This window comes from Odocoileus virginianus, chromosome 11 (genome assembly GCF_023699985.2).
Source record: "Odocoileus virginianus isolate 20LAN1187 ecotype Illinois chromosome 11, Ovbor_1.2, whole genome shotgun sequence".
Classification (NCBI taxonomy): Eukaryota; Metazoa; Chordata; class Mammalia; order Artiodactyla; family Cervidae; genus Odocoileus; species Odocoileus virginianus.
This window is the reverse complement of record NC_069684.1, coordinates 12,511,964-12,528,047: the sequence shown is the minus strand read 5'-3', so window position 1 is coordinate 12,528,047 and position 16,084 is coordinate 12,511,964. Positions and strand designations below refer to the sequence as shown.

The 16,084-nt window shown below is 38.9% G+C and overlaps 1 protein-coding gene across 2 annotated transcripts; it reads right to left on the bottom strand.

The window, feature by feature from the left end:
- Positions 1-560: 560 nt before the first annotated feature.
- PTGS2 (prostaglandin-endoperoxide synthase 2) lies at positions 561-9,200 on the bottom strand. 2 transcript variants are annotated; one of them, XM_020908933.2, is made up of 11 exons: positions 9,080-9,200; positions 8,029-8,215; positions 6,846-6,962; positions 6,594-6,737; positions 5,771-5,914; positions 4,952-5,133; positions 4,266-4,349; positions 3,908-4,154; positions 3,339-3,625; positions 2,691-2,838; positions 561-2,546 (listed from the first exon to the last, which is right to left on the bottom strand). In XM_020908933.2, exons 2-11 carry the CDS (start codon positions 8,078-8,080, stop codon positions 2,137-2,139), a joined length of 1,815 nt encoding a protein of 604 aa, XP_020764592.1. In that variant the 5' UTR covers positions 8,081-8,215; positions 9,080-9,200; the 3' UTR covers positions 561-2,136. The 2 variants fall into 2 exon arrangements, with proteins under 2 accessions (XP_020764592.1, XP_020764594.1); XM_020908935.2 differs by lacking the exons at positions 8,029-8,215; positions 9,080-9,200 and having other exon boundaries at positions 6,846-8,016.
- Positions 9,201-16,084: the final 6,884 nt, after the last annotated feature.

Here is a 16,084-nt window from a genome sequence, read left to right as displayed (position 1 = left end):
TATGTGAGCTGCAGGTGTTGGTAGTAAAAGATGATTGAAATGAAGAAATTGGGAATGGTACAGTAATCAATGATGAGTTCAAGGTCTGTGTGATCATAGGAAATATGGAAGAAGGCAACAGTAGAATGGAAGACAAGAGACCCCAGGCAGGACGTTAAACATGTAGTCCATGTGGACATTGAAACTACCAAGATGTCAAGAGTAGGGAAGGACAGAGCCAGTGAACCTGGTATCAGTGATTTGCCCAACTGAACTTAATCTCTCTTTTCAACTTCCTTTTAAATTCGGTACCTCCTTAGCAGCTTTGCCTTATTCTTTGCCTTTTGTGTACTTTTTTTCCTACTTCTAAGATTAGGCAATGAAAATAAGTTTGTTGCTATCTCTCTTCTGTAGGACAAAGCCCCCATTTTCTAATACAGTGTTTCCATGTATGAGAGATTATAAATAGTGACCTTAAGACCTCTATATGATGGAAGGCAGAACCATTTCACTAAGAACCAGTCCGGTTTGGAAGAGATAGGAGAATCATGCATTAGAGAAATCATCTCATGACAAAGATATACAGAAACAGTCAAAATTTATTTTAGAAGAGGTTTTCAATTTTTAAATAATACAAAAATAAACAGCTATTTGTTTCAATACTTAAGGTTTACATAAATTAATTTAATCATACATAGTCTGAGGCACCAAAACACTCACATATTCCAAATTCCCAGATTCAGTCATTCAGATATTAACAAATCATTTTTTAAAAAATCAGTGAAAGTAACAGTTTTTTAATACAAGCTCTTCTACTGTTGACTCTTTCTTAACCATAAATCATTTAAACATAAAATCTTGAAAGTTCCCCTGAGTTATTTCTCTTTAATGAAATTTCATTTTTCTCCCTCTGCCTAACAGGCATACTTTTTCAATTATTTACATAAATACTGATTTTTCAGTGCATGATTTAAAAATATTAAGACCCACAGTGCTTTGTAAAGAATGTTTCTCCAGAAAGTTAGGGGTGAATGAATTAATGAAACATCTGCAAGTCCTTCAAAAATGTATACACTGTCAGTGTTATAGCACATCCAGGGTAATGAGACAGCGTTTTCTGTGGGCTGGTGAATAGGTAAAACTTAAAGAATTCCAGCTTTACGTCTCAATATACCAGAGTTGGGTTCCTAACATGTTTTCACAAATCTTAATCCAAACATTTATATTATAGTAATAATTCAGAGAGGTAATCCTAAAAGATACATTGATTCTGACATAATGCCAAAAAAAAACCCACCATGCAGCCTTAAACCCAGTTTATAATAGTCATCCTAAGAAGACATAATAGCCCTCAATAAATTAAATTAATATACAGTACCAGAAAATGTCAACTGACAATGAGATGTGGAAAATAAACATTGTCTTCCTGGAAACTATTCAGCAATTATTTGCTTTCAAATGAGGAAAGACATTAATTAGAATAGGAATACTTTCTTGGTGTCAACAACTCCCTAGGGCTCTAAGGTATTGGGCTCTTTATTAGGTTATAGTTTATTTGTAGAGTTCTCTGCCTTTCACTTAAAATGAATGTATACCTTTTTGTAAAGGCCTTTTGTAGTAGTTCTGAGCTGAGGTTTTCCTGAAAACTCGCATAAGTTCAGGTAAGAAAGTACAGGCAGAGTCCAAAAAACACACACTCAGACGTTAAAACCAGGAAAACAAAATAGATGAAGTAAACTGATCTGAAAATGGCCAAAAGAAGACCATAAAAGGACCAGTGAGTAGACAGCTGTTTCTCATTCATCATAGAAGACGCCCTGGAAATATTGATAGTGTTGAAATGTGCAGCATTTTGTCATCTTGCAACAGCATTTAAGTGTTCAAACTTAGCTTTTGTTCTTATTATAAGTTGAAATTCAAGTAAAAAGATGTCATACTCATCTCCCATTGGATTGTACAGAAGAATGAAAACTGCTTTCCCCTTTAACTTGAAGAAACTTCGACATCTTTAAAATCAACATGAAAATCTTCACAAATATGACCCCCTTTTCTCCTTAACAGAAGATGTTAAGTAACACAAGGAGTTTCATATAAATATTAAATAATTAAGTTAAAAGAAACAGTTCATATAAATAAATAAATACGATCACTAGGCTTCTACAGTTCGGTTGAACGTTCCTTTAGGAGGACTGTGGGGTTGATATCATCGAGTCCAGAGTGGGAAGAGCTTGCATTAATGGTGACTGTTTTGGTGAGGTGCGCGTCTTGAACACTGAATGAGGTAAAAGGACAGCCTTTCACGTTATTGCAGATGAGAGACTGAATTGAGGCAGTGTTGATGATCTTAAAACCTACTTCTCCACCAAAAGTGCTAGGCTTCCAGTACTCAGGAGAACATATAGGATTACCCATAAGTCCTTTCAGGGAGAATGGCGCTCCAGCTTCTACCATGGTCTCCCCAAAGATGGCGTCTGGACGAGGCTTCTCTACCAGAAGGGCGGGATACAGCTCCATGGCATCTATGTCTCCGTAGAGTGCTTCTAACTCTGCAGCCATTTCCTTCTCTCCTGTGAGGGTGACGAGGACAAAGATACAACCAATGTCAACCTTTTGACAAAATGAAGAGCTTTACCCCTTTGCTCAATTGGCTTTCAACTTCTCTGTTTCCATTTGCCCCTTGACTCTGAAGAAGTTTAGAAACTGTTTCTCACCTGTAAGTTCCTCAAATGATTCATAGGGCTTCAGCAGAAAACGTTTGCGATACTCATTAAAAGACTGGTATTTCATCTCTCTGCTCTGGTCAATTGAAGCCTTTGACACTTTCTCTACTGCGACTGGAAGATTCCTACCGCCAGCAACCTGTGGAATATGAATTAAATTGTAGAACACAATTAACTGAGTTTTAGGCATATGTAAGATTTTTTTTTTCTTTTTTTTTCTTTTTTGGCCATGCCAAGTGGCCTGTGGGATTTTATTTCCCTGACCAGGAACTGACCCCAGCCCCTCAACAGTGAGAGCAAGAAATTCTAACCACTGCACCACCAGGGAATTCTCAAGATTTCTATTTGAAAAACATCCCTTGAGTGCCAAGTAGGTAAACTGATGTTACCAGTGGAGACCTAAACTATAAGTTTGGAATATTTATAGATTATTTCTATGATCTAGATTACAATGGTAACATTATATTATAATCGAGATCATATAATATTAAATATATATATTACATATCCTTATTTCAAGGAAAGATTACTAGCAATAACTAACCTTTCAGTAAGTTTAAGAAAAATCTTTCCTGCAGCAGACATTCTAGTTACCAACTAGTCCTTTGTTTTATTTTGTTTTTCACTAATAATGCTTACCCTGCCAGCATTTTGCCTGGTGAATGATTCAACAAACTGAGTGACACCATGTTCCAGTAAGATAGAATTATTATAGATAAACTGCTGATAGTTGTACTCCTGGCCATCAATCCGAAAGACGTCAGGCAGAAGGGGATGCCAGTGGTAGAGTGTGTTAAACTCAGCAGCAATACGGTTTTGGTACTGGAACTGCTGGTTGAAAAGCAGCTCTGGGTCAAACTTCAGTTTGAAGTGATAGCCACTCAAGTGCTGTACGTAGTCTTCAATCACAATCTTAATAGTTTCTCCTACGGGCACACAAAAAAAATTGAAAACATGATTTCTTTCTGCTCACAAATGTTCAAGCAACTAAATGCAACTGGTCATTTGGCATTCCTGTTGAGACTTTCTTTTCCACCATTGAAAGGTAGGTGTCTGACCAATCCAGCTGAAGGACTGAATGAATATGGAGCAGGTGATTGTACACCCATGACACTCCCCCAGAATTACATTCCTCCCAAGCAAAGGAAACAAGTTCGTTTTCTTTGAGGAAGAGGGTTTTCTTTAAGTGATTTGCTCTTCTTGCTTACCTATCAGGATTAGCCTGCTTGTCTGGAACAACTGCTCATCGCCCCATTCTGGATGCTCTTGTTTCAGCACATCACACACTCTGTTGTGTTCCCGCAGCCAAATGGTGGCATACATCATCAGACCAGGCACCAGACCAAAGACCTCCTGGCCCACAGCAAACTTTAAGTGTTCAGGAACATGAGGTGGGTAGATCATTTCGACCTGAGTATCTTTGACTGTGGGAGGATACATCTCTCCATTAATCATCTAAAAAAGTATCAGTAAGAAGAGGTAAGAAACAAATTTTCATCATTAGAGATTTGGAACATAGGTAGGTGGTAAGTCATAAGGAATTCTTAATATTTAAATGGAACAAACCTGATATTTCATTTTTCCATCCTTGAAAAGGCGCAGCTTATGCTGTCTCTCTAAAGATTCACCATAAATGTGACTTAAGTCCACCTAGAAGATTATGGAAAATTTTTTATTTGCTACTGAAGTTGTTCTTACGTAAAATGCCTAGGATGTACTTATTATTAAATACTGTGATGATTTAGTTTGCTTTAAAATTTTTCAGTAACACATTTTTTTTCACAGCCACAAAATAATAAATTAACTTGTTTATCCACTAAAAATAACCTCATAGCGTTTAAACCTAAATGTCTCCTATTAGTATCTCATATGGAGCCTGTATCAGAAATTTTCACTCTAATTATATGATATTTCTTTTAAAAAGCAGCAGAAAATGTTTTGATATAAAATACTTATTAATTGAAGCTATTTCACTGAAACCCAAGAAATAATAATGCTGCAAAAATCTTACCTTGTAATATTTAAGGCAGCATAATCAAGGTAAGAAATTTTTTTGAAGACAACTTTTTTTGCAGATCCAATATTTTAAACTAAAAATATGAGTCAAAGTACAAATAATAATCTGTATATATGTATGTAAATATGTGTGTGTGTGTTTTTTTATTCAATCAGTGAGATAAAATGGAAACTCCATTAAGGTTTGTACACACAGAACTTGATTTGCTACAAATTCTCATTTAACTCTGTCTTACCCCATGGTTCTTTCCCTTAGTGAAAGCTGGTCCTCGTTCAAAATCTGTCTTGAAAAACTGATGGGTGAAGTGCTGGGCAAAGAATGCAAACATCATATTTGTGCCTTGGGGATCAGGAATGAACTTTCTTCTTAGAAGTACTTTTTTCACAACTTCTTTTGAATCAGGAAGCTCTTTCCTCCCTATAAAAAATTAGAAAGCCAAAATAAGAACGCATCTATTTCTTTAAGGAAGCAGAGAGTGAACTGTCAATTTATCAGGGTCTTCTTCACTTACAGGAAAAATACAACTTTGAACAGGATTGTAATATTAATGGAAGTTCTAAGATATAGGGGAACAACCTCTTACTGAATAATCTTTAACTAGTATTAATTCAGTTTTAATGAAAGAATTTGAGAACATATGACATTATACCAAAATGTCTGGGCTTCCCTGGTGGCTCAGATGGTAAAGAATCTGCCTGCAATGAAGAAGACCTAGATTTGATGCCTAGGTTAGGAAGATTACCCTGGAGAAAAGAATGGCAGTACTCTCGCCTGGAGAATTCCATGGACATAGAAGCCTGGCTGGCCACAGTCCATGGAGTCACAGAGTTGGACTCAATTGAGTGACTAACATTTTCACTTTTTCATACCAAAATGCCTACTTGCTTCCATGGAATAGTTTACATGGACTCACAATTTCAAAAAATATCCAGAGATATCCATAAGAAGGGAAAAAATGGTTTTATTAACAAATAATCATAGTTTGGGGCAAAATTTTCTAGGTATCAATCCAATCCCAGTTACAGTTAATACAACTCTGTCTCCTGTCACTCACCTTTCACACCCATGGGTGTTGGGCAGTCATCGGGCACAGGAGGAAGAGCTCTGGTGTAATAGGACAGGTTAGAAAAGGCTTCCCAGCTTTTATAGCTGTAGTGCACATTATAAGTGGGCGGACTGTCAATCAGATGTGATCTCGCTGAAATTTTAGAGGAAAAAAAATGTTATTTGTTTCCATCCACAAAGCAAATTAATGCTCATTTGTATTGTATAGTGTACAAAGTGGCACTAGAATAAATTTAATTAATACAAAGATACTCTATTTTAAAGCAATCATACTTTAAAGCCTGCTACTGGTGCTCAAAAAAGAGGAAAGAATGATGCCTTAAAAGGCGTCTTTGATAAAGCATGTATTCTTTACAGGAGATGTTTTGGTCTAGCCATTTTGATTTTTTTCAAATAACCATCCACTTATTGTTCAAGAGGGCCATGAGCAAAATGTCTGGGCTTGACACTCACTTTAGAAATAAAGGTTATTTTCTTGCCGACCCCATTCTAAATTATTCATTTATTTTAATGGATGCAATTCTGTGCCCCATGGCCACTCAATAAACAACTGGACCACGCTTCCTTCACAAACTGTAGAGAACAATGAAGGTCAGCAGAGGTATGCAGTATTTTAAATAGAATTCTGCCTGTGGGACAGAACTTTAGAAACTTCAAGGGATTCAGATATCAATATTTTTGGCCATTAAGATAGTAAGCAAACTAAAATGGTATATTTAAAGACATTTTGAATTAAGTTTAAAAATCTAAAATTTGTAAAGTACATTTTTCTTTGAGGCAGCTGAGAACCCTAGAAAGTGATTTGTACTTACAGGTCAACACATATCTCATAATCATATTTCGCAGGAAGGAGATATTATTGACAATGTTCCAGACTCCCTTGAAGTGGGTAAGTATGTAGTGCACTGTGTTGGGAGTGGGTTTCAGGAGTAATTTTATTCTCGTCAGAAATTCAGCTGCAATGAGAGGAAAAAGAAATTAATGGGACACATTATGACACAATTCTGTAAAATGATAACTGTATATATCCCATTCCAAATGAGGGCACTCAACAACAAACTTACGTGTGGTACAGTTTTCACCATAGAATCCTGTTCGGGTACAGTCACATTTATACTGGTCAAATCCTACACTCATACATACACCTCGATTCTGGCATGGATGGGAACAGCAAGGATTTGCTACAAAAACAGTAAAGACAGTGAATAAATAATTCTTCAGTGTCAATCTTGACTTAAGCATTTAATTGCTTTACTTACTATGAGTCAACTTCACAATAAAAAATTCAAGAAATATACAGGTAGTCATGGGAAAACTTTTTTTTTTACTTGCCTCACAGAATGGTTATAATGTAGGAATGCCAACTTCCTTTTCTAAATAAAGGTAACAGAATATTCCATCAGGGAAATCATGTTGCTAAATTTTTCTTAGAAACTTTAGATGCTCAAATTAGCCTTTAGAAGAGGCTCAAAGTAGGACTTTCAAAACTAAAGTGAATAGATCTAGTATTTTAATCAAACTTGGGTGTTTTTTTTTTTTTTCTTCTTCTTTCTTCTCTGTCATAAAGCTGGAGAAAGATCTGGAGGAAGAGCATTCTAAGTTGAGAGAAAAACAAGTGCAAAGGCCTTGAGGCATGCCTGACAGCCGGAGAGGCAGAGGTAGAAGCTAAATTCAGAAAAGGTGAAGGCAGATCCTGTGGTTTTTATGGGAACTTGGATTTTAGTCCACGTGTCAAGGGAGATCATTGATTTACAGTATTAAGGTGGCATGACTTAATTTACGTTAAAAAAAAAAAACGGCAAAAACAAACTATAGAAAAATTTGCAAAGTAAGAACAGCTTGCTTTTAAGCTATTCTGTTTATCTTAAAAAACAATCTGGGCTTCCCTGGGACGGGAAAGCACTAACTAAGGAAGTTGTATAATATAATTATTTTCATTCAATAACAGTTAGGTGGTATACAAAAGCATCTCACATATATTGATCAGATCTTCTTGTCTTATAATGACAACCTGCAAATTAGTATCCCCGTTCCTATTTAGCAGATGAGTAAATACGGGTTCAATAACGGGCCCATGAAGATTAGAGCTGAGGGCAAAGCGGGGCTATCCGTCCAGTTTATTTGGACTCGACTGGTCCGGACTCGGCCTCTGAATTCTGGGAGTATTTAGAATACCTGGAATTCCCGGGAGAAGTCTGAGCAGAAACAGCCCGGGTGGACGGGCGCGGGCGCCAGGTACTCACTCACCTGCTCCGCAGAGCGCCGCGGCGGCGCAAAGCAGCAGGGCTCGGGCGAGCATCTCGGCTGCGGGCGGGGCGCGGGGCCGGCGGAGGCGTAGAGGTGCGCGGATCGCGGCTGCGGGGCCGGAGGAGGCGCTGTGCGGAGTTCCGGGGCGTCCTCTGACGCTTGCTGCGAGTCCTTTGACAACTGGAAGCTAACGGAGAGGACCTTCCTTTTATGCGTGAAATAGCCCACGTGACGGCATGACTGTTTCTTTCCGCCTTTCCTTCCCCCCTTCCAAAAATTTTCCCCCTCTTTCTACTTAAGCAATTGCGTAAGACCCGGGTGGGGGTAGGATTTCTTTTCTTTTTTTTAGCTACGCAAACTAGAAAATCGGAAACTTGGGGAGTCGCGCTTGGCTTCCCTAAGGTGGGTGCAAAGCGGATCGCCCCCTCCCAGTTCCGACCTTACAGCGCCCCTCGGCCGGTTTCTCCGCCCCTGGCGCCGGGCTTCGCGCCACACTCCTTTCCTTCTGTCGCGGTTTGGACCGAGGCTCCCGAGAGGGGGTCCGAGGTAGATCTTCTGGGTGGGGGCGGGGGTGGGGAGGGCGGCCTCCGGGCTTCCTCTCCGGGAATCGATCAGGGGCCTGGGAGGTTCCGGAGAGCAGGGAATCCCCTCGCGCGCCCCCGCCCCCCACCCCCCGCGGCTGGTCCCTCGGCTTTTGGGGGCCGAGGAAGTCCCAGTCTGGAGAGACTGGGGAGAATCGGGCCAAGCAAGGCTGACATGTTCTACTCATGTCATGTATTTCAGAGGTGTCCGGATTTCAGTGACTACTCTTAACCTCGTGTAGATGTACGCACGTACAAAGCTTTACATTTTATTTATTTTTTTATTTTTTTAACCGATCGAATGAACTGTAATAGCTATAGTCAGTGTACGTACCTGTAGGGTTCTTTTTCTAGCTAAGTTGTTCTCAACATAAAAAATACTGTTCTTCATGCCACCACCCGGACGTTGCTTCCTGGGGAGAGGAAATAAAGGTAAATTCCTCCCCTTAAAACTGACCCTGAGCACTTACCCTGTAAATAGTCAGTCTGAGATTGAGGGGTCACCGCTGTAACCTTTCCTCTCCTCCCGTGAACAGCAGAAGCGGAGGTGACCGGGATGTTTAAGGATGCTCACCGTCCAAAAGATCTGCTTTAAGGCATTTCTTTCTCTGCAGCATGATTTTCACTGTTTTGGTCACCACTCTTCACAGGAGATGCCAGTTGAAGGAAGTAGATTTTTAAAGCTTGCTTTGTGTGTATGTTTTCTGCCTACTTCTCTAGGATGAGTTGTGACAAAGGGTTAAAATACATTACATTTACTTTTCGGTTGTCTGGGTTTATTAGGGCCAGTTTTCTAGTCTCATTTTGGAAGGTAATTTGATGAGGAATTTGGATGGAATGGATGTAAAGAAAGGGTGATATTGACACTTTTCAATTTCATCATCTTTTGTTTTTGTTTGATTCTGTCTTGTGGTCTGGAGGGGTGTGTGAAGGTGAAATGCCACCCCCCCCCCACAAAAAAAAGAGAAAAGAAAAAAGTCGCAGCATTTAGAGGCCTTTAAAAGAAGACAATCAACTTTTTTTTCAACATTTTGCTTAATGTGATTCTATGTGAGACAAATGACTAAAATTCTATTTCACCCAGGAAGCCTTTCTCCTCTAGTCATATTTAATCATTCCATTTGTGACACTCCCATTTATTGTACTGAGTCTTACATGAAATTTCAACTAAGAGCGTAGATGTAAACAATCTTTTAATAATTCCAGTTTTCTGTTTCATTTTAAGTGGTAGGATGTGTCTACTCAAATTTTAAGTGGATATTTAGGACTACCAATTTGAGTTTGGTTAGATGCCAAGGAAGAATTCATACTCTGACTCTGTTGGCTTTATATTGTAATCCTGAATTCATTTTGAAGTCATCATCATCATTGTCCTCATCTGATCTTAATTGTATACCTGCTGCGTATAAAAGTGTGTTCTATTGTTTGCAGGGAAACTAAATTCAAAGTGAGAACAAAACAGGGTGTTGAGAATAATCAGATTTAGACTACTTGGAATTTAAAGAAATTGAACTCCATTTCATAGTGGAAATTCAATTAAAAAATACCTATTCGGTTAAACTACTTGGTTTAATCTGTAACTTCTATAGCACAATAGAGTAAAGAGAATTGCATGTACCTATGCAGTCAGAAAATAGTTCAAGGAGAAAATGACACTTTAAGGATGGGTGCAGTTTAGAAAGGAAGTCCAGTTATGGACTTGAGGAAAAACTGTTTATGATTTATTAACTTTGGTAAGTCTGGGACAGTAAAATAGAATGGGTAGTGCATTTAGGAATGCTGGTCATGGGGGAATATTAAATGTCCCAAACCAAATCAAAATGGCTAAATCCTGTCCTATGTGGAAAAGTACTATGATTATTATGCCATGATATGTCACAGCATAAAAAATAAGATTATAATCATGTGAGACTTATGTTTCTCACATGTGTCTGTGTTTAGTGTTTCTGTGTTCATTTTAGACAAATACATGTATCTGTTATATAAAATGCATTAGTCTCTGAAATTTGTTGGAGAATTCTGTTAACTGAAAATAAGAAAGCATATTAAAAAAATCTTCCAGAGCATTCTGCTGCGTTTTACTGCCCCCTTCTGCTGCTTCAGTTTTTATCAACTTCTTTTTCTCTCTTGATTGTTGTAAAGATCACTGGGTAGATTGTGTGTCTGATGTTACAACATTCTTAAAAGTCTACATATGCAGTGTTCATCTGAGATTTAACCTTCATGAATATACTAAAAAAGGAATGAAATATGTGTTAGTTGAAGTAATAAGCCATTCATATGAGCTAAAAGAAAATGAACATTAAAGCCTATTAATACCCAAAATTCCAAAGGCACTAACATTTTCAAAGAAGATACTTCTAACTGCTTTGAACAGGGTTCTACCATTCAGGGCCTTCCCAGGTTGCACTAGTGGTAAAGAACGCGCCTGCCAGTGCAGGAGACATAAGAGATGTGGGTTCGATCCCTGGGTTGGGAAAATCCCCTGGAGGAGGGCATGGCAACCCACTCCAGTCTTCTTGCCTGGAGAATCCCATGCACAGAGGAGCCTGGCAGGCTACAGTCCATAAGATCGCAAAGAGTAGGATACAACTGAAGTGACTTTGCACACACACGCGCACTATTCAGACATGGGAGGATGGTCATATTTACTATCTTAGACATGGAACTTTTTTCTATCTCCCTGTCTTCACCTTTAGCCTATTCTAATTCACTCAAAGATAGTGCAGATTGCCCTTGTCTTTTTTATTCAGGACAGGCTGACTAGAAAGAGAGCTTTACTATCTTGCATCTTGCCTGAAGAGACATTTTTAACAAGTTTTTGCCACAGTGTACATCTGTTTCTTGAAGGGCAGAAACAGATGTACTCATAAAGTACCCATAAAAGACCTCTACATTAGTCTTTTAGTGTGTGCGTGCATGCTAAGTTGCTTCAGTCATATCTGACTCTTTGCAACCCCATGGACTGTAGCCCGCCAGGCCCCTCTGTCCATGGGATTCTCCAGGCAAGAAGACTGGAGTGGGTTGTCATGCCCTCCTCCAGGAGATCTCCCCGACCCAGGGACTGAACCCGCATCTCTATGTCTCCTGCGTTGGCAGGCAGGTTATTTACCACTAGTGCCACGTGGGAAACCCATACTTTTAGTAAATCCTGTTTATTTACCTATTCCTGACTACACAAGATAGGAGTTTCAACTAGAAAAACAAGAGCATGTGGACCAAGAATGTCACCTCTCATTTCAGTAAACAAGGGATGGAAAACCCTCAGACACGGCTCCCTGCCCCCACCCCAGCCTGATGGTACAGAACAGTGGCTCCCGAGGGGAGGTAGACAGGCTTCCACTGCAGTGACTGTGCGCCCTGAGGGGACACAGGGTGCAGAACAATGGGATAGTGGCCCTACCAAAGAAATAATTTCAATAATCCCCGGGTCTTGCGTTTTCCCATGTGTGGACAGCACTAAATTCACTAGCTTGAGATATCTGGTTTCTTTTGATTAGCAGGAATCTTGATCTTCCACTTCCTGGGTTTTGGAGTTTTTGTTTTGCAAAAACACTTGTATATCCTGACTCCTTCTTTACCTCTTCAGAAAAGTCCTTCAGAGTTATATCTGAGAGATGGTATTCTGGGCTTAACACCAAAGAAAACATAATTCTCAACTTTTAGGTTGTGCAGGGTTTTTGGTTTTTTTGTTTTTTTTTTTTTCAGTTGACAAGGACAATTTTTTTAATAATAATAAAAAAAATCCTTGTCAAATAAACCGATGAAGAAATACCAAACAATATTTAGTGCTAAGTTTTATTTTAAAAAAGTATCTCCTTTTTCTCACCTTAGTTCCCGGATAGATTTTTCTTTTCCTTCATTTTTATGGTTGTATATCATAACTACTAAGGTGACTCGAGGTAGCTTGAACATGGTCTTTGTGTTAGAGCTAGGAATCCTAAAAGGGGATAAGGAGCAGCGTGTGCTGGGGCCAGCGTAATGAGACCACACTGACAGTGACAGATTAAACCGAGTTTAAATGAGCTTGGAAGTTGCCACTCAATCCTAACAAAAATCTGAACAAAGTGAAAACTCAAAATGCTATTCTTAGATCCTCCAAAGAAGTGAGGTGACAGGATAAAAAGCTGCCCTCAAAATTGGAGGGGGCGTCCATGGTGGCTCAGCGGTAAGGAATTCGCTGGCAATGCAGGAAACACGGGTGCAACCCCTGGGTCAGGAAGATCCCCTGGAGAAGGAAATGGAAGCCCACTCCAGTATTCTTTTCTGGGAAATCCCATGGACAGAGGAGCCTGGAGGGCTACAGTCCATGAGGTTGCAAAAGCATCTACCCGACTTGGCAACTAAACAGCAACAGCAACAAAATTGGAGAGACTGGCCATACAGAGAAGCGCAGTTTATCAGAACAGAAACCCACAGGCAAACACCTCCTTGAAAACCAGCGCCTATGTAGGGAAACCCAAAGAGTAATGGATTGTGCTTAGTCGCTCACTGTGTCCGACTCTGCGACCCCGTGGACTGTAAACTGCCAGGCTCCTCTGTCCATGGGGATTCTCCATGGAGACAACGATACTGGAATGGGTTGCCATGCCTTTCTCCAGGGGATTGTCCCGACACAGGGATCGAACCTAGGTCTCCGACATTGCAGGCAAGATTCTTCACAGTCTGAAGAAGAAGGGAAGCCTGAAGAGTAAAGCGCACACACACATATCTTGAATAAATCTTAAGGGTTACAAATCCTGGCGGGTGGGGTGGGGGGTCTATTTACTTTCATGAGTTTTACTGCCTGGAACTCTGCCAAGTTCCCACAGTGAATTATCAGGAAAAGAAAAAAAATCCCCTTGGCAGACTGGCAGGGAAGCAGGGGAAAAATAGCCATTTTGAAATATGCCAGAGTGTCTTTCTTTTAAATTAGGCTCAAAAGAAATTTTATTACCAGAGCCTAAACTCTGGGAATTTTATCAGAGCCTAAATGACCTGGGGGAAGGATGTACTCAAACTCTAGCACCCTCTAGCCATGTCCCACTTAATCTGTGGCAGTGGGGAATGGAGGAGTGCTTGTGACACAGCTCAGAGGCATAGGCTGAGTGAAACACAGAGGCCTGATCATAGGACTCCAGAAGACTCCCCCACTCCACCCCTCCCACCGCATTGCTAAAGGCCTATTTATCAGAGCTCTTTTCCAGCCTTCAGAAAAAAAAAAAAAAATGACAAGTCATGATGAGAGACAAAAAACAGTTGGAAGAGGCAGAGCGAACATTGAAACCAGACTCAGAGATACAGCACAGATGGTGGAAATATGTAAGATCATGAGTGCTGATGGAATAGTAGTTAATGTGCAAGAACAGATGGGTAATATAAGCAGAGTGATGGAAATTCCAAGAAAGAATAAAAAAAAAATGCTAGAGGTCAATAACATTGTAATAGGAATGAAGAATGACTTTGATGAACTTCTTAGTAGGCTGGACATGTCTGAGGAAAGAATCTGAGCTTGAGGGTAAGGAAGCAGACACTTCCAAAATCGAAAAAGAAAAATATGCAAAGAGAAAAAATAGTGTTAAAAAAACAAACATAAAGAATAGCCAAGAATTGTTGGAGAACTGCAAAAGGTGTCACATAGATGTAATGGGAATAGAGTAGGAAAAGAAAGAGAGAGAGGAATAGAAGCAATATTTGAAGCAATATTAACTGAGAAATTCCCTAAATTAATCACAGATCCAGGAAGCTCAGAAAACATCAAGTAAGGATGTACCAATGCAACGTACTATTATATTAGAACTGCAGAAAAGAAAATATAAAGGAAAAAATCTTGAAAGAACCTAGAGAAAAGAAAAAACCTTACCATATATACAGAACAAAGATAAGAATTATATCCTACTTCCCCTCAGAAGCCATACAAGCAGGAAGAAAATGAAATAAAATGTTGAAAAAATAGCAACAACAAAAATCACTGACATAGAGTTCTGTATACTAGGAAACTAACCCTCCAAAGTGAAGGAACAAATTTTCTCAGACAAAATTTGAGGGAATTTGTGGCCAGTAGATCTGCCTTACACAAGAAGTTCTTCAGAGAGAAGGGAAATGATGAAAGTTAGAATCTCAGATTTACAGAAAACAAAGAGCATTAGTGAAGACTTAGTAAGGGTAAAATAAAAACTTTCATTTTTCTTATTTTTAATTGATCTAACAAGTAGCAGTTTGTTCAACATAATAAAGGTAAAAGTGTATTTAAGGATTATAGCTTGTGTATAGGAGGTCAATTACAGCTTATGTATAGTAGGTAAATTACACCAAAGGAAGAGGGAGGAATTAGGAATATTTTGTTATGAAGCATGAAGTGGTATAATGTTATTTGAAAATAGAGTTGGTTTAATTGCAAATGTATATGATGACCACTATGATATTATTAAGCATAATTGATATGTTAAGAAAGAAGAGGAAATAGTCATATAAAATCCCCAGTTAAAAGCACAATTATCAGAAAGAAAAAGAATGGAAGACAAAAATAGGAACAGAATACAAGGAAAAAAAGTAGAAAAAAGTTAACATGGTAGATATTAATCCAGCTCTATCAGTAATCACTTTAAGCAACAACGGTACAAATATATCAACTAAAAAACAGAGATTATCAGAACAAACCAGAGAAGAAGACCACCTATATGGTTTCTACAAGAAACCGCCTTAAATATAAAGACACATACAGAATAAAGTAAAAGGATGGAGAAAGATACACCATGCTAACTCCAATTAAAAGAAGGCAGTAGTAGCCATATGAATTTCAGACAGAACAGGCTTCAGAGCAAGGAAACTTATCATGGACAAATATATATATATATATATGAAGTCGCTCAGTTGTGTCCAACTCTTTGCTACCCTATGGACTGTAGCCTGCCAGGCTCCTCTGTCCATGGGATTTTCCAGGCAAGAATAGTGGAGTAGGTTGCGATTTTCTTCTCCAGGGGATCTTCCTGACACAGGGATCTAACTCAGGTCTCCTGCATTGTGGGCTGACTCTTTACCCTGTGAGCCACAAGAGAATCCCATGTACAAAGAGGTGCATTAAATAATACAAAGGGGTCAATTCTCCAAGAGGACATAGCAGTCTTTAAAGTGTATGTGTCTAACAACACAACCTCAAAATACATGAGGCAAAAACTGATAGAAATAGAACTGCAAGGAGAAATAGATGGAGTCACTCTAATTTCTCTATCAAAAACAGATCCAGCAGGCATAAAATCAGTAAGAACATAGTTGAATTCAATAGTACCATCAATGAACTGGATATAACTGACATCTATAGACTACTTTATTTAAAAACACAAGAATACAGATTCTTCTCAAGGTCACACAGAAAATACACAAAAATAAACCACATTCTGGGCCATAAAAAAGAACACCCTAACAAATTGAGAATGATAAAAATCATACAGTGTATCAGACCACAGTGGAATTAAACTAAAAATCAATAACCAGAA

Bases quoted from the DNA above. Each gene is read 5' to 3' on its own strand.
- PTGS2 (XM_020908935.2), bottom strand. From the start codon at position 7,023: ATGCTTAAGTCAAGATTGACACTGAAGAATTATTTATTCACTGTCTTT. The intron at 4,350-4,951 runs GTAAGACAGAGT...ATAATCTTCTAG, and splicing joins CTAAGGGAAAGAACCATGGG to GTGGACTTAAGTCACATTTA. The intron at 4,155-4,265 runs GTTTGTTCCATT...ATACTTTTTTAG, and splicing joins ATGGAAAAATGAAATATCAG to ATGATTAATGGAGAGATGTA.